General features: G+C 45.0%; 2 protein-coding genes across 2 annotated transcripts; both read right to left on the bottom strand.

The window, feature by feature from the left end:
• Positions 1–11,830: 11,830 nt before the first annotated feature.
• LOC135697903 (uncharacterized) lies at positions 11,831–15,187 on the bottom strand. The gene has a single exon (XM_065217764.1). It carries the CDS (start codon positions 15,185–15,187, stop codon positions 11,831–11,833), a length of 3,357 nt encoding a protein of 1,118 aa, XP_065073836.1.
• Positions 15,188–16,330: 1,143 nt separating this feature from the next.
• LOC135697895 (uncharacterized) lies at positions 16,331–16,894 on the bottom strand. The gene has a single exon (XM_065217751.1). The coding sequence runs from the start codon at positions 16,892–16,894 to the stop codon at positions 16,331–16,333; it is 564 nt and encodes a 187-aa protein (XP_065073823.1).
• Positions 16,895–23,039: the final 6,145 nt, after the last annotated feature.

Genomic DNA, 23,039 nt, shown 5'->3' with positions numbered 1-23,039 from the left:
TGCAAACCCGCCACGTCCCACTTCATCTTCAATCCGATTTATCCTTCCGACTTCAAACCAAAATATTCAAGGTGTCAGAAATACTGGGTTGCCGGGATGGGTATTTTACAAATAATCGCAGATTGCTCTATGACCGGCACAATCGGCACACTAACACACAGAAGACCCAAGATTGGTGTGCGGAGTGACCTACCCCTTGGGTTGCCATGACAATGACCAACACATCTCTTTCAGTTTTTTTTTTTTTTAATTTCGAACTGCTAAAGCCAAAGTTAGAGCGATATAAGTGAAATTTAAAATGCTTCCATAGTAATTCCCATACAAATTACAAACCATTTGCACGACATTGTGTTGCTAGATCCGAGTTTTCCGCATCCCGCTGGGCCCGAGGAAAACAACCTTTGCGGCCCGTTAGAGACATCTTGGCGAGCCGAGATCTCGACTATTTAAATTTAATTTATGTTTTTTTTAAAACGGATAGATCTGAGGATTTAGTAGTCAGTGTCATCTTGTGTTCTCCCAAATTGTTAGCTCCCCATCGGTGTAACACCATGTTTGTCTTTTTCATCAGTATGTCGCTTAGTTCGAGATCAAGAGCACATTTCTCTCCAAATCTTGTGTTCTCAATCCCTACCGTGACATCCAATTGTTACAATTTGTTACCCCTAACCTCGAGATAGCCATGAGTAATCGGCCCCCGCTTTACTAACGTTAGTTTTAAGTAAGTTTGTTATCCAAACACCGAATATCGGCTCCACAAAGCTACAGCAAATGAGCCTGGAAAAATAAAAGCATTATAAAAAAATCTTCACGAGAAACGCAATCATACCCTGAAGTAAAATTACCCCTTCACTATTGATTTTTTTTGTGCGCCTCCAAAGTTGGTACAGATGTTATAATATATAAACCAAAAACACAGTTTTGCCTATAATTCTTCGAAAACACATAGAAATTTTGTGATTTTTGGGAGAAAGTCTGGCTCCAAAAGACCTTCCAAACAAGTGCCAAAACATTGAGTTTCATTTTGCACGGGCTTCGAAAATCTCAAAACAGAACTTTTGCCCAAACGAAATTTTACCTCAGCTTACTCTACATGAGAATTACTGTAGAAAAAGAGATCTCTTTGTTTTCAACGTTCTGGCCCATCGCTATAGTAATCTCCAGAAAATTTTGCTATCTGCTCTTATGGGAAATTTGATCAGCTTCAACTTTACTGAAGACTTCAAGTTAATTAGTTATTGAATTATTTCGAAGGTGAAAACTTTCTGATATGATAAATTGACTGCTTTCAGGGCAACATTGCATCTTGAACTTGTGACATAGTAGCCGGCAATTTTTGCCCTATTCATCACTCTAAGTACACCAATGTTGCCTGCTGAGCAGTTGATGGAGCATGTCACATGAACATCATCTTCCTAATTATTTAATAACTTATTATTCTGACGTTCAATAAAAAAGAAGTCTTTAGCTGTCTGTTCAAGTTGAGAATATTTCCTAATAGTACAGGTATCAAACTTCTCCGTAGATCACTCCAGTGAAGATCTAGAATGATGGGAACAAAAAGAAGCTAGAATGATGAGAACAACTTTTCCCAAATATTTATTCTTTTTTTTTAATATAGAAACTTTCAGCCGTTGGCTGGTTCGTTTTTTTTTTTAAATTCAACCCACGTCTCTTTTAAATTCAACCCACGGATTCGAAACTCAAATGTCATTAGCCAAATACATCCGTAGACCATATAGATGGAAATTGTGGGTTCGAATCCCAACGGTGCCCTTAGATTTTTTTTGCAAATTTTCTCAGACACACGTCTCTTACCGATGATATGTGCTTACCTCTCAGTATGTTGAAACTATCTTAACAACAGTTAAATTGGCTGCAAGTCACTAAACCGTAAATCATAATCCCATAAATATCCAATTTTAGGAGAATTATCAGGATATGATTTGAAATCGATTGAGCTTGGTGGAGCCAAAGCGATACTTTGAACCGCCCTAATGAGTAAGTTAGCAATTGATGTCTGGGTGGTTTTTATGATTTTTAAGACTACAGCAATTTTTAACGTAGTGAGTGTGAGTGCATTAAAATGTATGAGGATATCTAGGAGGACTAGAAAAATTTCTCAGGGGATTATAAATTAATTTGGTCGACTTGTTTCGCGCTCCGTTGTTTTGGAAGTTTTCTCGGTATTCGCTTGATATAAATTATCAGTTTTTTTCTCACTAAGTGACTCCTGGCATAGTTCCCGGTAAATTGATCGAAAAGTGAGTTTTTTTTTAGTAGAAAGTGTCATTTTCGGAAAGAGTAATCCGTGCTATTGGAAATTCGCGAACCAATTTGGGCATCATCGTTGCGTGGTCACGCATACGCGCTTACGCATACCCGCGCACGTATCATCATCATCGAGTGTGAGCACCCGTTTCTACATCTACATCGTTCATCAATCATCGTGCGCCTGTGTGCGCTGAGTACCGAGCCTCGATCAAGTGCACCACAACGAAGGTCATCCACGCAGCGCGTCTCTTCCAGCCATCTGCGTAAACGCCTACACATATAACGCTCGGTGGTAGTAGTATAGAATTATCAGATAAGTTTTTGTTTTTTTTTTGTTTCTTTTCCTCCTCCATTAGTTAAATTTTCATTTTGTATTTCTGTGTTTGTAGTGTTTTCTGTGTATTGCGTCTGTGCGTTCAGTGGGAGAGCGTTTTGCGCTCCCACTAGCTGAACAAAATGGATGTTTTGTCAGAAGACGACATGGATGACCATTCATCTCAGAAAAATGATGATGTCATCCATGGTTCGTCGTCTCAGTCTGACAATGGGCAGGCTGAGAAAAGCTCCAGATTGCGGGCCTACCCGAATGACTCGACTGGCCCATGGGTTGTCTATTTTCAGCCCAAAAACAAACCCTTGAATGTTGTTCAGATATCTGATGATCTGACAAAGCGATTCTCTGCCGTGACCGAAATAACGAAGGTTAGGCACAACAAACTTCGTGTGACCGTCGCTAACCTGAAACAGGCCAATGAAATTGCTGTTTCCCAGTTTTTCACACTGGAATATAGGGTGTACATTCCAGCCTCTGATGTGGAGATCGAAGGCGTGGTCACTGAGGCGAGCCTGAACCCCGAGATACTGGAGAAGCAAGCGGTAGGCCGATTCAAGAACCCCTTGCTTCCTCCGGTAAAGATACTGGCCGTTCATAGAATGAAGTAAGTATCGCTCAGCGAGGGTAAAAAGAGTTTTACCCCCACAGACTCGTTTCGGGTGACCTTTTCTGGATCTGCCCTTCCTCAATACATCGAGCTGGGAAAACTTCGTCTTCCTGTGCGGTTGTTTGTACCTCGGGTCATGAACTGCCAGAATTGTAAGCGGTTGGGACATACGGCCTCCCACTGCGGCAACAAGGCACGCTGCTCCACATGCGGGGAGAAGCATGAGGATGGCGCTTGCGCAGCTACTGCACCAAAATGCGTGTACTGCAATGGAACTCCTCCTCATGCTCTCTCGTCGTGCCCGGCGTACAAACAGCTCGGGGACAAAATGAAACGCTCCCTTAAGGAACGTTCCAGGCGGTCTTTTGCAGAAATGCTTAAGACAGCCAAGCCATCGACCAACGAGACAAATCCCTTCGCTCTTTTGTCAGATGACGAGTCTGGCTCTGACTTGGCTGAGGAGGGAGTTTCTTTCAGTTTTCCGGAAGGTTCTGCCCGGAAACGAAAACGCATCCGTTCGCGGAAAGTTGCAGATCAAGAACTCCAAATCAGCTTGCCCAAATCAAGGAGTGGTGGAAAAAAGGAGACTTCTACTCCTCCTGGATTCCGCAGAACTGATTATACCCAGGATTTTCCACCTCTTCCGGGGACATCCAAAACCCCTGATGCCCCAATTTTAAGAACAGAAACCCCTTCTTCATCTGGGCTGTTCTCATTTGATGACATTGTGGACGGTATTCTCAAATACCTCAACATTTCTGATCCTCTGAAAAGCATTGTCCTCACATTGCTTCCGACTGTGAAATCCTTCTTGAAGCAATTGACTTCAAAATGGCCCCTTCTTGCAGCTATCATCTCCTTCGATGGATAATTTTCCAAACGAGGTCGGGGATTTGATCACTGTTCTACAGTGGAATTGTCGAAGTCTTATTCCGAAATTAGATTCGTTCAAGTATTTAGTCCATAACAATAATTGCGATGCATTTGCCCTCTGTGAAACATGGCTCTCTTCAGAAATTGATCTCCCTTTTTACGATTTTAACATTATTCGATTGGATCGTGAGGATTCACGTGGAGGAGGGGTACTTTTGGGGATCAAAAAGTGCCATTCCTTCTATAGAGTGAATCTTCCCGAATTCCCCGGTATTGAAGTTGTCGCATGTCAGGCTACCATTAAAGGTAAGAGCCTTTGTATTGCTTCTGTATATATTGCTCCTAGAGTCTCTGTTAATCGCAAACAACTTTTCGACATATGTGCGGTACTTCCCGCTCCATGGTTGATCATGGGAGATTTTAACTCCCACGGTACAGGCTGGGGGGAGCTGTACGATGATAACCGTTCTACTTTGATTTATGATCTCTGCGACAACTTCAACATGACAATACTTAACAATGGAGAAGTAACACGTTTGGCTGGTCCATCCTCGAATGGTAGCAGATTAGACCTCACCTTTTGCTCCAATTCACTATCGTTGGATTGCACTTGGCATGTAATCCAGGATCCGCACGGTAGTGATCATCTGCCGATCAAAATTTCGATTGCCAGTGGGTTCAACTCGTCAGAATCCGTTAACGTCGCGTATGATCTAACCCGTAATATCGATTGGACTAAGTTCCAATTCGCGATAGACGATACAGTATCGTCAGTGGAAGAGCTTCCGCCGTTGGAGGAATATAATTTCCTCTCTAATCTCATCGTCGACAGCGCCCTTCAAGCTCAAACACGACCGGTGCCGCGATCGTCAATCCGTAAGAAAACACCATCGCTCTGGTGGGATCAACAATGCACGGAGGTTTACCGTAAAAAGTCCGACGCGTTTAAACTTTTTCGGAAACGCGGAACACGCGAGCATTTCGACGCATACACATCTCTTGAACGCGAACTCAAGAGCCTCATCAAGGCCAAAAAACGGGGTTACTGGCGGCAGTTTGTAGACGGATTGTCGCGCGAAACGTCTATGAATACGCTTTGGAGTACGGCGCGAAGAATGCGTAACCGGTCTACTAACAACGAAAGCGAGGAATGCTCGGATCAATGGATTCTTAAATTCGCGCGAAAAGTGTGTCCGGATTCCGTGCCGTCGCAGTTGACTCCTCGCGAAACCGCGAATTCGGTAGACGAAATCAGTCAGCCTTTTTCAATGGTGGAACTTTCACTCGCTCTCCTTTCGTGTGGCAATTCTGCCCCGGGATCTGATAGAATCAAGTTCAACTTGCTGAAAAACCTCCCAGACGTCGCTAAGAGGCGCATGTTGAACTTGTACAATCAGTTCTTGGAGCTCAATATTGTTCCCGACGATTGGAGACGAGTAAGGGTGATAGCCATTAAAAAGCCTGATAAACCCGCGTCGGATCACAATTCGTATCGGCCCATCGCGATGCTGTCGTGTATTCGGAAATTGATGGAGAAAATGATCCTTTTTCGCCTCGACAAATGGGTTGAGACGAACCACCTTCTTTCAGATACTCAATTTGGTTTCCGTAGGGGTAAGGGAACGAACGACTGTCTCGCGTTGCTTTCCTCGGAAATTCAGTTGGCTTTTGCTAAGAAAGAGCAAATGGCTTCTGTGTTCTTGGATATCAAGGGGGCTTTTGATTCAGTATCCGTTGAAGTTCTTTCAGAGAAACTCCACGTTTGTGGATTGTCTCCATTTATGAATAATTTTTTGTACAATTTGCTGTCAGAAAAACATATGAGCTTTTCTCATGGAAACTCTACAGCTTTTCGATTTAGCTACATGGGTCTCCCCCAAGGCTCATGTTTAAGCCCCCTGTTGTACAATTTCTACGTTAGAGAAATTGACAATTGTCTTAGTGACAATTGCACGTTGAGACAACTTGCAGATGACGGCGTAGTGTCTATCACAGGGCCAAAAGAGGTTGACCTGCAAGGACCCTTACAGGATACCTTGGACAATTTGTGTACTTGGGCTATTCAGCTAGGTATCGAATTCTCCACGGAGAAAACTGAGTTGGTCGTTTTTTCTAGGAAGCATAGCCCAGCACAACCGAAGCTTCAACTTTTGGGTAAACCGATCACTCATTCCATGTCCTTTAAATATCTTGGGGTCTGGTTCGATTCCAAATGCACCTGGAGATCCCACATTGAGTATCTGAGACGAAAATGCCAACAAAGGATCAATTTCCTTCGATCAATTACCGGAACGTGGTGGGGAGCCCATCCACAAGATCTTCTGACGTTGTACCGGACAACGATTTTATCGGTTTTAGAGTACGGTAGTTTTTGCTTCCAGTCGGCAGCTAAAACGCACATCATCAAGCTGGAACGGATCCAGTATCGTTGTCTTCGTATCGCGTTAGGATGCATGCACTCGACTCATACTATGAGTCTCGAAGTGCTGGCGGGCATGTTGCTACTATCCGTCCGTTTTTCAGAGTTATCTCTGAGGCTCCTCACCCGTTGCGAAGTAATGAACCCACTGGTGATCGAAAATTTTGAGAAGCTTCTGGAGCTAAATCCTCAAACATGTTTTATGACTTTGTACTACCTATATTTAACACAGGATGTCAGCCCTTCAAGAAATATTCCCAATCATGTAATATTCTCCGATTTCGGCAATTCAGTGAATTTTGATTTATCTATGACGCAGGAAATCCGCGGAATTCCAGAGCATCATCGTTCTATGATTGCTCCGTCATTATACGCTGCAAAGTTTGGCCATGTTGATTCTGCAAGAACGTTTTTCACAGATGGATCTCTAATAGAGGAGTCCGCTGGTTTTGGTGTATTTAATGAATTTCATAGCGCCTCTCGAAAACTTGAAGCTCCTTGTTATGTGTATGGGGCTGAACTGGCAGCAATTCACTACACTTTGGAAACTATTGCTTCACTTCTTCCAGACCACTACTTTATTTTTACGGATAGTCTCAGTTCTGTCGAGGCTATCCGTTCCATTAGGCCGGTAAAGCACTTCTCGTATTTTCTCTTGAAAATACGAGAACTACTTAGTACTTTATCCGTGCGCTCTTTCATCATCACCTTCGCGTGGGTCCCTTCGCATTGCTCAATTTTGGGCAATGAGAAGGCGGATTCACTTGCGAAGGTGGGCGCTATGGAAGGCGACATTTATGATCGACAAATCGCCTATAGTGAATTTTTCTCTATTTATCGTCAGCAGTCGCTCGTTAGCTGGCAACATCAATGGAGTGAAGGGAGCTTGGGACAATGGCTACATTCAATTATCCCTAAGGTGTCGAAGTTTGCATGGTTCAAAGGGTTGGACTTGAGTCAAGACTTCATACGCGTGATGTCTCGTCTCATGTCCAATCACTATTGTCTAAACGCTCACTTGTTCCGTGTGGGGTTGGGAGACAGCAATCTCTGTGAATGTGGACAAGGTTACCAGGACGCTGATCACATCCTTTGGTCTTGTGCGGAGTATCGTGGAGTCAGATCACATTTTTATGATTCCCTTCGGGCTCGAGGTAGACAACCTAATGTTCCAGTTCGGGATATTTTGGCTAGACGCGATCTGGAGTTTATGAAACTCATATATGTTTACTTTAAGGATATTAACCTTAGATTGTAAGTTTGATTAACCTTGTGTTTAGTTTGTATTTTGTACGTGTGGGTTTTTTTTTTCAATGTTTGTTTTCAAGGTGAATAGAAATAATTTCATGCTTTAGGATTAATTAAATAGTTGTATCGTAAACCACATTTCAAACCTCCTTCTTCCCTTTTCCCACCCAAAAAATTGTAAATCTCCACTAACCTCGAGACAACCGCGAGTACTCGGTCCAGTTCCTTTAACTTTAAATTTAAGACAGTAATAATGTATAACGCAAAGAATAACTCGGCTCTGTAAAGTTTATTCGATTGAGCCTGTACAAATAAAGTAATTATATAAAAAAAAAAATCTAGGAGGACTCAATCAATGAGATTTGTGAATGGATCTATGAACACTGCCTATAACTTTTAAATTAATTTTTCTAGCGACTTACAGTCTTTAAGAAAATAATAATGTTTTCAAAAATTATGTCAAAAACTGTGTGCTTTTGTAAAAAAAATCAACACTATAAAGGTATGGGCGGTCCATTATGTAAGTATAATCCGCAAACATAAATAATCAGACCCTCTTCTCCCCTTTCGTCACGTTTTTCATACCTCAAAATTTCAAACAATTTGATTTGCATTTTCGGAAGTGCTACACTCTTTTTTTTCTATTGACTTCCCGAGCATCCAAAAACTATTCACCCATTGACTTATTTCAATACAGTTTTACTGTTCATAAATCATCAATATGCAAATGACCGTCATGTGGCGAATATTCATAGCTGTGCACGTCACGAATACAGAAGAAGCGACGACAAATAACGGTCTGTTATAAACCGGCAACGGGAGGGGAAATTCCAGTCCGACGGACCGACGCGCGTTTATATCATTTAACTGATTTTGAATCACACGTCCCAGCCTCCGTAGCGCCAGGTAGCTAGTTGATTTGACGTCACATAGTGGTTACAAAATTATTCAGAGATATTTTTTCGAAATTTTTTTTTTCTTTCGATAGAAAGTTTGCTTGATTCCAATCGTTTTTTTTTTTTGTTTATGAAAATGTCGCACGTCTTTCTTCCGTGATATAAAAGCGTGCTTGATTTCAAATGATCCGCATAGTGATCTTCAAGGTTCATCCAGTTCGGAACAATTTCTCGCACCACTAAGCACGAGTAGTATTTATCTAGCCAAGATGATCAAGGTAAGGTTTTTGATAGTGCTCAGCTCTGAGTCCTACTGTAGAATCTTCTAATGTCATTATTTTTATCATCAGGTCATTGCCATTGTCCTCCTCATTTCTGTGGTTGCTCACGCCATGCCTACCAGCGTAGATGAGTCTATGGAGGCTCCAGTTTCTAGTGTTCTGCAGTCCAACCAGGCTGTCGTCGAACTGGAACCGGCAATTGCATCCGTTTCGGGAAGTGACGTTGAAATGAGCGAACAAAACAAGGAAGCTATGGAGAACGCCGAGACCTTCGGATTTGGTTACCATAAAACGTTCTATCCACGGGTGTATGGCCCATCATATCCAATTATGCCCCATTATGGATACTACGCTTACCCCACTTATGTGAATACACTGCACTATTACTAAAGATGTTCATCGATTTAGTGTTAATTTTATATGTATTTCGTTAATTTATTGTAAATAAAGATGTGATTGAAAATGATTCTTTAATTTATACACCCACTCTTCTAGAAGAAATAAGGGTTAGAATAGTAAGGAGGAATATAAGCGTATGGATTGTACTGAAGTTGATTATACCCTCTGTAGTAGAAATCATTGTAAAATGGGTTCATGTAATTGAAGTACTGAGGTTGATAACCATTCCAGAACGTTTCAGATTTATCCATATCATCGTCATTGGTTGCATCATTTGGTTGTGCTGATCGAGTTGGTCTTGCAAGTATCGGGATAGGTGTGTTTGCCAATGGTTTTGCTTTCAAAACAGAACTTGATCCACCAGTTATCAGCATCGCAAGCGCCAAAAGATAGATTGCCTGAAAAAATTGAATGTTTGCTTAACTTATAAACCATCCCTTCTATAGCTCAATTACCTTTATCATCGTGTAGAATTGCGTAGCGGTAAGTACAGAAATGTTTTTTTTTTGTCCAGAACGTTGATGTTTAGTACTGGTAACGAGAAACGTCAGAGCCGAGCTTTTTATACCCTTTCTGTTGTTAATTAGTTAAACGTTTAATTTATGTGTGTACGCTTAATACATTGATTGTCACCTTCCATTTTGGTTACTGAGCTATTTTTGGAAATGTTTAGTGTTCATCTTGGCATTATAATTAACAATTGAGTATAATGTACACTTAACGTTCGCCATCTGAAAGGAACATTTTGATTTGCATAAAAAATCACTTATTTCTTGTGTCAACTGTAAAACATATGATGCTGGCTGATTAATTTTTGACAGGGGCTAACATTTTTATACGATTACCTGATATTTTGAAAATATGCGAAAACATCCCTTTCAGTTAGCGAACATTTAGTGTAGTAGAGAAGGCGAAAACCAATCGCCATGGCTGGGTAAATAAGCGTGGTGCTGTTTTCATGGCTATCCTGAACCATTGCTAATTGAGATACCTATAACTAAACATCGCACTGCCTAGCATTTAAATCCTTATTTTGTGAGGTATTTTCTAGCTGCTGAATTCCTCTTCCTTAATCGTTTTTAACAAGCGAAAGTAAAGATGTGAGGCCTGTATTTGATAAGGAACATTATACCACAGTAGGTGTTTTGGATAAATATGTTAGGCGTAAAGGACGTCAGGCTTAGTATTAAACGTCATGTTATTTTGGGTACTAAATAGAGAGATGAAATATCTCGTTTATAATATAGGTTCATCGTTATTGCTATATAGTTTGGTTTCAATATAAGATCAGTATTGTGGTGGATTTCAAATCATTTATATCGGCCAAATATCAGATAATTATAAAAAGAGAGGTGTTCGACACTGGGGTGGACTGTATCACCGGACGGACAGTTTCTTCGGTTATTTGATGAATGAATCCCAGGAGTGACGCTTCCGACCCGTCCGATCGGAGGAGCACCACTTTGTTCATCTCCGGTTGATTCCACGAATCTTGATTCCTTGCTTCCTGGTTTAACTACCAGCAACTGATGTTGTTGCGTCTTGGGGTATCACACGGAATGACGGGTGACTTCGGAATGTCGGGATGTCCACGATGCCTGACTCGGGAGCCTCCTGGCCTCCACGAGTGCCTGATTGCCCTACAAAATGAGAGGGGCCTTTTTCAACTGAATTACAGAAATACAAATTAACTTGCCTGACGCGGAGGCCTCCGGGCCTCCGCGAGCGCCTACAGCGCCGATGACGATCATCGTTGATCATCGCGATACGGTATGCCAGTAGAACGATTAGCAGAATGGTGTGACGACATCGACTTCAGCGTTGAAGAACCACCGGTACGGATTGGCCAAACCCGTTGATGTTATTGGATGTTGCACTGAGAAGGAGAGTGCCATGGATTGCTCCCTTCGTTGGATTGGTGTGCACACCGATTCTCTACTTCTACGATGACAGAATGATTTTGGACAGTAACTGGTCTTGGACATACTGACAGATGCTGACACGGTTGTGCCAGGCTTTACAGGACGATATTGACATTTATTTCAGGACTGGACAGGACATCATTATGGACGTTTAACATGCTTGACTGACTGGACGACATTACTGATAACTGGACTGGTTGAACTGGTTTGTGGATCCCGAGTTGTTCGAATAGTGAACGGAAGCGCGCCGAAGCGCTGAAGCGAAGGAGTTTCAATTCTCCTCAGAAGTGGGCACAGCTTGGTTGTCCCGAATGGGAAGGACGCAAATCTTTGAGATAGCTCTCCGGAAAAGACCGTCCTTCGTTCTCACGGTCACTACACGGATATTCCCATCGGAACCCGCGTGAACCTCTACTACTCGTCCCAACTTCCATTTCATCGGTGGAAGATTGTCCTCTTTCACGAGAACCATTGTATCAACGGAGATGTTATTGCGTCGACGAGTCCACTTGGTTCGGTTATGGAGATCGGACAGGTATTGCGAGGACCATTTCTTCCATATCTGCTGCACGAAGTCTTACGATTTTTGCCACAGTGAAAGACGATTCTCCGGGATATGACTGAGGTCCGGTTCTGGAACAGCTGTTAGCGGTCGCTGAACCAGAAAATGACCAGGCGTCAATGCTTTGAAATCCGTTGGGTCATTGCTGATCGGCGTCAACGGACGGGAGTTGAGGATCGCTTCCACTTGAACTATCACAGTTTGCATTTCATCGTGCAATAACGTTCTGGATCCAATGGTGCGTTTGAAATGGCTTTTGAAGGATTTTACGGCAGCTTTCCAAAGGCCACCGAAATTGGGCGAACGTGCTGGGATGAATCGAAATTCTATCTCGTCTTCTTCAGCTTCATTTACGATCGACTGCTGGAACTGCTGGTTACGGAATAGTTCGTGTAGTTCGTCGAGTTTGCGCCTTGCTCCGACGAAGTTGAGAGCGTTGTTACACATTACCAGGGTTGGTTTGCCTCTTCGTGCGACGAAACGCTTGAATGCTGCGAGGAAGGCTTCGCTTGTTAAATCTCCCACCAGCTCCAGATGAACAGCCTTCGTGACCAAGCAGACGAAGATTGCGACGAAATATTTACGCGGAGTTGTTCGACGATTGGGACAGGCAACCAGAAAAGGTCCACAGTAATCGACACCAACTTTCAGGAACGGTGGCGCGGGTGTAACTCGTTCCGACGGCAAATCTGCCATCAGCTGATCCAACACTTTCGGTCTGCATCGGAAGCACGGCACGCATTCGTTGATTACGGTGTTGGCTAATCTTCTGATCTGCGTGGGCCAGTACTTCTCCCGTACTCTACTTATGAGAAGCTGTTGCCCAGCGTGGAACAATTTCTGGTGGTAGTGTATGACTACTAGTTTGCCCAGGGGATGATGATAGCTGAGAATCGCTGGATGCTTGCGACTCGCTGGAATAGGTGCCTTGGATAGCCGACCACCTACGTACAGTACCCCATCAACGAGAATTGGTGTGAGTCTGTTGATCGATGACGACGGCTTGACTTGATTTCCGCTCTGGAGTGCAGAAATCTCCTCCGGAAACGATTCCCTCTGAGACAAACGGATTAGTGATAGCATAGCTTCTTGGAGTTCAGCGTGACTGAGATACCCATTGCGTCTTTCTTCGCGATGGTGACAGTTGTGGATGAAGCGAATCCATGCAACTTTACGGATCAGCGTAGATAGAGAGGAATGAAGTGAAAAGATGTCACTGTGTGGCTTGGACTGTGCTGGAATTGCGACTGCACTTCGCTCTTCTAGCAGTGATTGCTCGAAATCTTCCTCAGGACTTCCCGCCGGCCAGGTGCTGCGGTCTCGACGCAGCCATGGTGGACCTTCAAACCAAATCGTGCTGTACTGAAGCTGAGCCGGTATCATCCCTCGTGACACGATGTCAGCTGGGTTCTCCAAGCCAGCGACATGATTCCAATCGAAACCCTTCGTAATGTGCTGAATCTCGGACACGCGATTCGCTACGAACATCTGCCACCTCGATGGCAGCGAAGATAACCAATGCATTACGATTGTCGAGTCTGTCCAGAAGCTTGCGGTGTGCGGAATACGAATGCTGTGCTTGACCTTCTCGTACAGATGACTGAGGAGCAGTGCGGATGACAACTCGAGGCGAGGGGTGGTTAACTTCTTCTTGTTGCGCTTGAGATCCTCCAGTGGTGCTACTCTCGATTTGGAAATCAGCAGCCGAACTTCTACTGAGCCATCCGACAGTGTACAACGCACGTAGAGGCATGCACCGTATGCCTTGTCTGATGCGTCACAGAAACCGTGCAACTCGACCGAAATTGCATCAGATGTGTATCCTATCCACCGAGGAATTGAAAACGACGAGAGGGCTGTCAAATTCATCCTATACTCCTGCCAAAAGTTCTGCATCGCTTCGGGTAGTGGATCATCCCAACCGCACTGCTGCTTCCACAATTCTTGGAGAAATATCTTGGCAATGACGACAACTGGACCCATCAATCCTAACGGGTCAAACAGGCGAGCTGCTTCTGCGAGAACGACGCGTTTCGTGAGCACTGCTTCGTTTTCCCACTTAGGAGAATGGTATCGGAAATTGTCTGAATGCGGCTCCCACAGTAACCCCAAAGTTTTCACTGGTGAAGTTGAGGAATCAAGCTCTAAAGTGGCACGATCATCGAGGAGATCGGGGGGCAATTCGGCTAACAATTCCTTGCAGTTGGAGTTCCACTTTCGCAGGTTGAATCCACCTGATGAAGTTAGCGTGATCATTTCCTTTGCCAGCTGCTTCGCTTCGTCGGCGTTGTCCGCTCCAGTCAGCATGTCATCGACGTAAAAATCTTCCTTCAACACCTTAGCTGCGCGAGGATAAGCGAGAGCTCCTTCTTCTGCCAGTCGCTGTAAGCACTTTGTCGCCAAGTATGGTGCAGATGCAGTCCCGTAAGTGACAGTTGCTAACTCGTACGTTCGGATCGGTTCGTCAGGGGAATCTCGGTAGACGATCCGCTGTAGGCATCGATCGAGTAGATAGATGAGTATCATCCGATACATTTTTTCCACATCCGCTACAATGGCAATGCAGAACAAACGGAATCGGAGTGTGATGGTGATCAAATCCTCCTGAACTACAGGTCCAACCATTAGCGCATCGTTGAGCGATACACCGCTGCTGGTCTTACAGGACGCGTCGAAAACAACACGTAATTTCGTTGTTGTACTATCCAGTTTGAAAACTGCATGGTGGGGAAGATAGTACACGGGAAACTGCTCTTCGACGTCCGGAACTTGCACCATGTGACCAAGTCGCTCGTATTCGTGGACGAAATCTGCGTACGCTGCCTTCAACTCGGGATTCAACTGGAACCGCCTCTCCAAGCCCAGAAATCTCCTTGTCGCTATGTTTCTGGACTCGCCGAGCTGATTGATGATGAATTCACGCTTTGGAAGTGCGACGATAAATCTGCCTGCATCATCACGAGTGGTTGTTTGATCGAAGAATACTTCACACGCCGTCTCCTCTACCGATTGACTACTACTGGAACGACAGGTTTCTATCTCCCAGAACTTCGTCAACTGTTCTTGCAGGTTTGCAAGCGTGCACGAATACGACAATGTGCGATGCAACGTGCCTGGTTGATCGGCTGCTCGACCGGAAACCACCCATCCAAAGACTGTATTTTGCAGTGTAGGGCCTTCATCTCCAACCTTCTCACGACCGTCAGAGAGCAGATTGAAGTAGTGTTCTGCTCCGATTATCAGATCAATGCGACCAGGTTCGTGGAACTGGGGATCCGCAAAGCTGATATTAGTCCGGAGCGTCCAGTGGTTCACGTTGATTCTTCGTGCAGGCAAGGTTGCCGTTAACTCCGGCAAAACGTAGAAATTCATCTCCTCACGATACGATGATATTTCCTGAGAGCGAGGTAGAACTGCTGCCTTAACTACCTTCCGCGCTACGACGACTGAACCACCGATTCCTTGGACTGACAGGTGTTCAGGTGAAGCCCGAAGCTTGAGTTTACTGGAGAAGTTCGTCGTCATGAAGCAGAATTGCGAGCACGAATCTAGTAACGCTCGAGCTAGTCGTGAGTTGCCGTAACTATCTTTAACACACACAATGGCGGTGGACAGTAGAATATCTTGTGTGGATAGTGTATTGGTTGGAAGCGCGATAGTGTTCTGGGTTGTGCATGGTTGGTTTGTGGTGGACAGTGGTGCAGTGTTATGCGAGTGTAATACGGGAAGAGAACTTGTAGACTGGTGAGCGCTGTGAGCGTGTGTTTGTTGGTTCTGGTTTGGTATTTGTGTCTGTGGTTTTTGCTGATTACCAGCTGGAGGTCTACTTTGCTCTTGTGGGACGGAGGATGTATTTCTAATAGTGCTTGACTGCTGTGATTCTGGGTGCAACAGGGAGTGATGCTTCTGATTACAGTGGTGGCACACGCCCTTGCTGCAAAATCGTGCCTGATGTCCTGGCGATAGACAGTTCAAGCAGAGTCTGCCTCTTTTCACAGCATCACTGCGTTCATGTACCTTCAGTTTCAAAAATTTCACGCAGCGAAAAGCGGAATGAAATCCGTCCCCACAAAACGGACACTTGTTCCATGACTTGACTGCTGAGTTGCTGACGGACGGCTTCGATCGTTTCTCTGGTATCGGCGTAGATTTGGCAGGAACGACGGACTGCAACACGGAGCAATGATCTCGTAGGAAGTGGATAAGGTTTTCATACTTCGGCACCTCCTTCGAATTATGATGTGCTTCCCAGTTCCGAAGCGTTGCTGAGTCCAAACGAGAACACACCATGTGAACCAGAATGGTGCTCCAGTCATTGGTCTTTTCTCCTACCTTCTCCAACATCAGCAGGTTTTTGTCGAATTCGCTGATAAGACGATTAAGCGACTCGTAACTCTCCCTCCTGGTTGGCTCCACAGCAAAAAGTGCATCGAGATGAGCCTTGACGATCAGCTTTTTATTTTCGTACCGTTTCTCCAGCGTTTCCCAGGCAACTGCGTAATTTACGTCAGACATTTACACCGAGTTGATTTCCTGTAACGCTTCTCCATTCAACGACGATCGAAGGTACGTAAACTTTTCCATATCCGTTAGCTGTGGATTATTATGGATCAAGCTACGGAATGTATCTCGGAACGTTACCCATTCCTTGAGCGGTCCACTAAAGGTTGGCAAGCGAATCTCGGGAAGCTTAACACGTGATAATCCTGCACCGGCAACGTGTGCGACTGGTTGAGTGTTAGCCGTAGGATCTATCAGCTTCGGTCGAAGACTCATCAGAATGGCCTTGAGGGTACAGTACTTGTCTTCAGCATCCATGATGATCATCGCATTTTCTGCATCTTTCTTGGGATCCATTGCAGCATCTTCTTCATCGTCGTCAACATCATCCGTCAGTAGTTCGATCTTCCTACGGACGTTGTGGAATTCCTTGAAGGCAATTTCCAGTCGCTCCAACCGAATATCCACTTGCACACTATGCACTTCAACATCGAATCCTTCAACGAACAATTTCACTGAATCAAATGTCTTCAAGATGTTCCGTTCTTGTTTCACCAAGTCACGCAATTCATTAGCCATATCCACTGATAGTTAATGTTCACTTACAATGTCACAAAAAGTTCAAACTGTTCACACACAGAAATATTTAACACTGCACTGTAATTCACTCCACTGTGCACCCGTACCCGTAATCGAATTATCGACTCGACGTCCCACGCGACCCCGCGGTTGACAGAGACAGGGGGAGCAAAGCAAAACCATCAACAGCAAAGATCCAACCAAACAGACCAGAGAAAAGAAACCAGCAGAATTTTATGACCAACCGTAATAGAAAACACAGAGGCTAAATGGATATCTACAATTCCCGTATGGGATGAAAAATACTCGCATGCATTTAGAAATTCAATTTATTCAGTTTGCACCATCAAATTTTTATTGCACTGATTCACCAATTCCATTTGACTCACATGCAAAGAGTCCACCAACAAACCTTTCACACATGCAATTACTTCCCCGTTTATCCGATGGCGCCTACCGGTCCTTTCCGCTGTTCCTTTGCTGCTGCTACGATCAGCTGATTTAGAGATGGCTGGACTGGAACAAATCAGCTGTCTGCCTCAGCGATGGTGGTGATCGAGGTCGGCGAACGATGGCTACAGGTCACTGCACTAAGCCGCTTCGATGGCTACTTTTCACTGAGTCTTTTCACAGGGAGTCTTACTGTCCATATCACTGGTCACCTTTTCAGTCCAAAAGTCCCCGAAATCCGGTTCGAATGACCAAAAATGTTCGACACTGGGGTGGACTGTATCACCGGGCGGATTTCGGTACTTTTATGGAATGCACACGCGACGATTATAAACATAAAAACACTTTTATTCTGGTTAAATAAAAACCCAACTGTTCGGACACTGTTTATTTGTTAGTCTTTCGATAGACGGACAGATTGCTTCTTCTGCGTTAGTTTAAATGATCTTTATTTCAGTTTAACTTGGACGATTACCATATAAATTTTTTTACTAAGTGATTTAATTGCTTTCTTCATCTTTAGGTATGGGCAAAATTCAAAATTTGTTTTACAGAATTAGTCCTAGACTTAGTACACGGTCGACCACCTTGGTGGGATTGGTTTGTTTTGTTTTTAGAATTTGAAGAGAAACTACTTAATACTACTATTTACAGCTTAAAACTAACCTACTCTACTATATACACTTAACCTACTATGTACAAATTGCTTATTAAAGCATGTTCAGAAAGATTGCATTTTTGAATAAATTTGGTTGTCATATCATCAAGTTTGGAATCTACTTTGGGAATTTCTGCCTCTTGATGGAGGTCTGCTATTCTTGTGTCGAATGGACGATCTAGGATCATCCTCAACACTCTATTCTGTGCAACCTGGATTTTGTTCCTGTGGGTCTGAGCGCACGATTCCCACACCGGGGCGGCATAGAAGATCGCGGGGGCTATGATCTGTTTGTAAACAGCCAGTTTGTTTTTTTTTTTCGAACAGCTTGCTCAGCGCTGAGAGCAGGCTAATCGGTCTGTAGCTTGACGGTAGTGAAGGGTCTTTCCCAGGTTTGCGGATCGGGATGATTTTTGCCACCTTCCAGATGCTTGGAAAGTAGTGCAGCTCCAAGCATCTGTTGAGGATGGCAGCCAGCAGCGAGTGGACCCTCGGGCTGAGATTTTTCAACGCTAGGTTGAATATTCCGTCAAACCCGGGAGCCTTCATGTTTTTACTATATTTCAGCGCTGAGCAAATTTGTTCCTCTATAATCCGTTCTTCTGGAGGTACGGCACAAGGGGAGGTATCTAACGTCTGGACGCACTGCACAACCTGGTTCTCGAGTGGACTTGGGATTGTAGAGCCAAGCAAATGCGACTGGGCAATGTGCTCCCCAATTGCATTGGCCTTCTCTTCGTTGGTGATAAGCCGTTCGTCATTGACTCTAAGTGGTGGAATGGGCTTGGGGTGAGACTTCAGCACCTTGGCAACCTTCCAGAATGGTCTGGAACGGTCGTCCAGGTTCTGAACGAGCCGCCCGAAACTCTCGTTCCGGATTGAGATCATTCTGGAAGCGATCTGCCGATTCAGATCGACCATTTCGCATTTACACTGCAGATCCCCAGTCCGCTGAAACTGGCGTCTACGAACATTTCTGAGCCGAATCAAGAGTTTGGTGTGGGAATCAATTGCTTGAAACTTACCCCTCACAGGAACTCGTCGAACGCACTCTTCGTCAGCCATGGATATGGCTTGATGGAGACCCTCCAGGGCCCGGTCGATGTCCTCCACTGTGTCGAGCGGTGGGTTGTCGTCGATGTGGCGGTCGACCACGCGTCGAAACTGGACCCAGTTGACTCGATGGTAGTCCTTCCGCTGGCACGGTGCAGGGGCCACGTTGTAGCCCAGCTCGGTCAGCACCGGTTGGTGGTCCGAACTCAGGTCGTTGACGGCAACCGGCTTGGCTAATCTGGTGTTTGCCAAGAACAGGTCCAGCGTCGATTAGTTGCCCGTCGGTGATGTGAAAGTTGGTTCGTCTGGAAACCAGACGGAATAGAGACCATGCTGGGAATGGTCGAATAGCAGGCGGCCGTTCTGGTTCTGCTGGTAGTTCCGCCAGGCCTCGTGCCGGGCGTTCAGGTCCCCTCCGATTACGAAGCGGGCATTGGTGCGGGTTATGATGGCAAGGTCGTTCTTGAACTGCTGTGCTGTACCATTGCTAACGGTACATTGCCGAGGGCAGTAGACAACGATGAACCGGACGTTTCCGGTCGATGTTTCCACCTCAACGCCGACGGCCTCGATGATGGAAGTGCGGTAGTGGGGTAGGGTGCAGTACTTGATGCCTTTCTTGATGATGACCGCGACACCGCCCCCCCTGGAGCTGGTGCGATCAAGCCGGACAATGCTGTGGTCGGGCAGCCAGAAGCTGTCACCGGTCTTGAGGTGGGTCTCGGTGAGAAGGCCCACGTCGATGTCGTGCTTGCGGAGGAAGTCTGCAAGCTCAATGTTTTTCGCCCCTACGGAGCGAGCGTTCCAGTTGGCAATCTTTATGGGTTCACGGTCCATAATTAGCGACGAAGGAGATGATAGCTTGGAGCTGTTGTGTTCTTGTTGCGCAGGTGCGCTTGATGATGATGGCCTGGGCCAACAGTGTGACGATCTCATCCGTTGACAGCGGAGAATCGTCTGTAGCTTCACCGGTTGTACCGGCCAATCCCGGAGCAGGGGGATCCGTCGATGGCCCGGAGGCTTGACCGGGTACTGCAGCGGCAGCCAACTGGGCAGCAGCCAACTGTTGGTTGAGCGGGAGCGGCGGCAACACTGGAATTGGCCGTGATTGGACCGGTCATAACGGAGGAAAGTTCTGCGCGTTGTTTTCTGGAACCTTCTTACGACCGGGCTGGCTGTTGGACGAGGCTTTCTTCCGGATCTCGGCGTATTCGGCCCGCTTCGGACAGGCCTTACTCGTGGCCTTGTGGGCGGCACCGCAGTTGGCGCATGTGGGAGTGGCTTCCTCGATGCTGTCGCAGTTGTCGATCTTGTGGTTTTTGCCGCATTTGATGCAGCGGCTGGCCATGCGGCAATTCCTGGTGCCGTGCCCGAACAATAGGCAGTTCGAGCACTGAGTGACGCCACGGTGGGTCGGCTTATACCGCTCCCACTTCACTACGATGTGGAACAGTGTGCGTGTCGTCTGGAGATCCTTCACGGTTGTGGAGTTCTTCTCCAGATGGACCAGGTAGAGCTGGTCACGATACTTGATGGCCTTGCTGCGGGTCATCTTGTGGACTTCGACCGGCTTGAGGCCGTTCGCCTTAATCGCGTCCATTAAGGTGGTGGTGTCCATGTCGTGGAGCCCGCGCAGCACCACTTTCAGCGGCTTGGTGGCCTCGATGTCGTGGGAGAAGTACTCCAGCTTCATCCTGTCCAAGAGGGCCTGAACTGCGTTGAAGTGTTTTTCGGCCGGGACCATCAGTTTGTAGCCTTCCGTGCACCGTTGAATGGTGCAGCGAAGGCCCTGCTTAATGTAGAAATCCAGCTGCTCCCATAGCCCGGGAGGGAAGCCCTTCACATAGAAGGGTGGCAACTTAACTTTTTTCGGCACCGTCTCAGGGTCCGACTGCGGCTGGGCTCCGTTCTGCAGGGCGGAGAACGGATTGTTGCTCAGCAGCTTTTTTGCTGCTGATGCGGTGGCGCTGCTGTCTTCAGGTCTGGGTCGTTTAGTTCCGGGAGGCCCCGGCTGCGGGTCCGCAACGCCTGTCGGGATGGGCAATGGGGTTTTCTTCTGCTTCTTCTGGGCTGGCTCGGTGGTCGCGCCGTCTCCTGGGAGAGTCTGTTTTCCCGGTAAACCGGCACTCGCGTTACCGCGCGATTTCTTACCCATGGCTGGGTCAGCGAGAGCGTCACTACACAACGCGGAGCTAATTCGACTTGCGAACGAACGAACGAAACTAGAGAGAATTCAAATCGACTGAACTGCTCAACAGTCTGGCAGCGAATGATGAGCCTGCTTCTTCTGCGCGCGCGGATGATTTATTACTACTATCCTGATCGGTAATCTTCTCCTATCTGTTGCTTGCGATCGTGTACATGGGGTGTGAGAAAAAGAAAGTGAGTGTCTATTGCTGTGTGAAGTGTGTGATAAGAATGGTGATAATAGAGATAGTGTGTAACTGTACAACAATTTAGTGTAGGGTGACCAACATCTTATTTTGTGCCAACAAGAGGGATAGATTAGTAATTTCAATTTAATTCCACTACCTCATTTGCTTATCCTTGATGTGCAGACTTCTTCGGTGTCTTGTACTAAACTCGACTTTCAGGTACATTTTCACTTAGAAGCTAGGCAAACTTAAACCTAATGTTCTGTTGAAACAGGTACTGCACTCGTTGATGTGAACTAGGTAGTAACTTAAAAAGCCATGTGTGTCCGTTTTTTTTTATCCCGAGTAAAGTTGAGTTCTGTTCTTTGTTGATCTCGAGGCTCCAATTTCCATGGTGTAGATACAGTTGGTGTTCCTCTGTGAAGATGTGTTCTGCAACCTTTGATTTGAAACCGTATGTTAGGCCTTTTTCCTCTTACTATTTGGCCTTATTAACCTCCACTATATGTTCTCTAAATCTAGTTGAGTTAGTTCTCTTGGTTTGTCCTACATATACTTTGTTACAATGATTACAGCTTATTTTATATACACCTGCTTTACCTAAAATATTAAGCAGGCCTTTAGTGGATTCTAACAATGATTTTAACTGGTTATGTCTACTAGTGAAAACTAAATATCCGATTTTTTTAACCTGTTTGTCTCTCTGTGGACACTCGTTTAAAGGGTTCAGATGCTGTATAATGTAAATATGTTTTGTTCAATGATCTCTCATTTTACGTTCAATTTTCGATCTCCAAAGGTTATTTGAATGGTATGAATGGTAAAGCATAAGTGTTCTACTACTATTTTTATTTCAAAATTTGGCCAACCAATTTCTGAGAAAATCAGTCACGATTCTTCAGAGTAAATTTTGAAAAATATTGTAACTTTGGGTGAACTTTAAGCACACACAATTTGAAAATTATATTGAACAATTTGCCTACGAGAAAAGTTCCATTCAATACCTTTCAAATGATTTAAAGAGAACGAAAATTGGACGTAACATGACAGAGATATGAACATAACAAATTTGTCATGTTTTTTTGGGGGTGTCCTTAAACTTATGATCGGGAGTGTAGTTCTAAGTGAAAATGTACCTAGGTTATTATATTATCGATTAGTTGCAATGTTTGCTTCAGTCGAGTTTATTAGTACTAGACACTGAAGACGTCTGCACATTGTAGACGAAATACGCGTATCTGTCAAGGATAAGCAAATACGGTAGTGGAATTAAATGGAAATTACTAATCCTTCCATCTCTCTATATACAGTTACTACGCACTAAGACGCTCACATGAATCAGGATCAGATATTTTTTGAAAACTTTGGTTAAACAGTAAAAAAATCTTTGTTGAAAGGCTACAGCAAAAATTTTATACGACTAACATGGTTTCATTCCTGAAATCGCAAAGTCATTGCATCCTTGCATCCGGTTGAACTTCAGGTGAAGATTAATTTTGAACCACACTGCCGGTCATATACCGGCGACAACACTCTGATGAGACAATGAATCCCCATTTGCATGCTCTTTTCCTGATATTATCATTCAACAATGTACCTCTCTAGTCTC

The sequence above is a fragment of the Ochlerotatus camptorhynchus genome, unplaced genomic scaffold (genome assembly GCF_037179485.1).
Source record: "Ochlerotatus camptorhynchus isolate MF236.1 unplaced genomic scaffold, CSIRO-AGI_Acam_v1.1 ptg000008l, whole genome shotgun sequence".
Lineage (NCBI taxonomy): Eukaryota > Metazoa > Arthropoda > Insecta > Diptera > Culicidae > Ochlerotatus > Ochlerotatus camptorhynchus.
Note: the sequence above shows the minus strand (reverse complement) of the source record. Positions and strands in the feature narration are given on the sequence as shown.

Coding starts and splice junctions, on each gene's coding strand:
- LOC135697903 (XM_065217764.1), bottom strand. CDS start 15,187: ATGAATTTCTACGTTTTGCCGGAGTTAACGGCAACCTTGCCTGCACGA.
- LOC135697895 (XM_065217751.1), bottom strand. CDS start 16,894: ATGGCTAATGAATTGCGTGACTTGGTGAAACAAGAACGGAACATCTTG.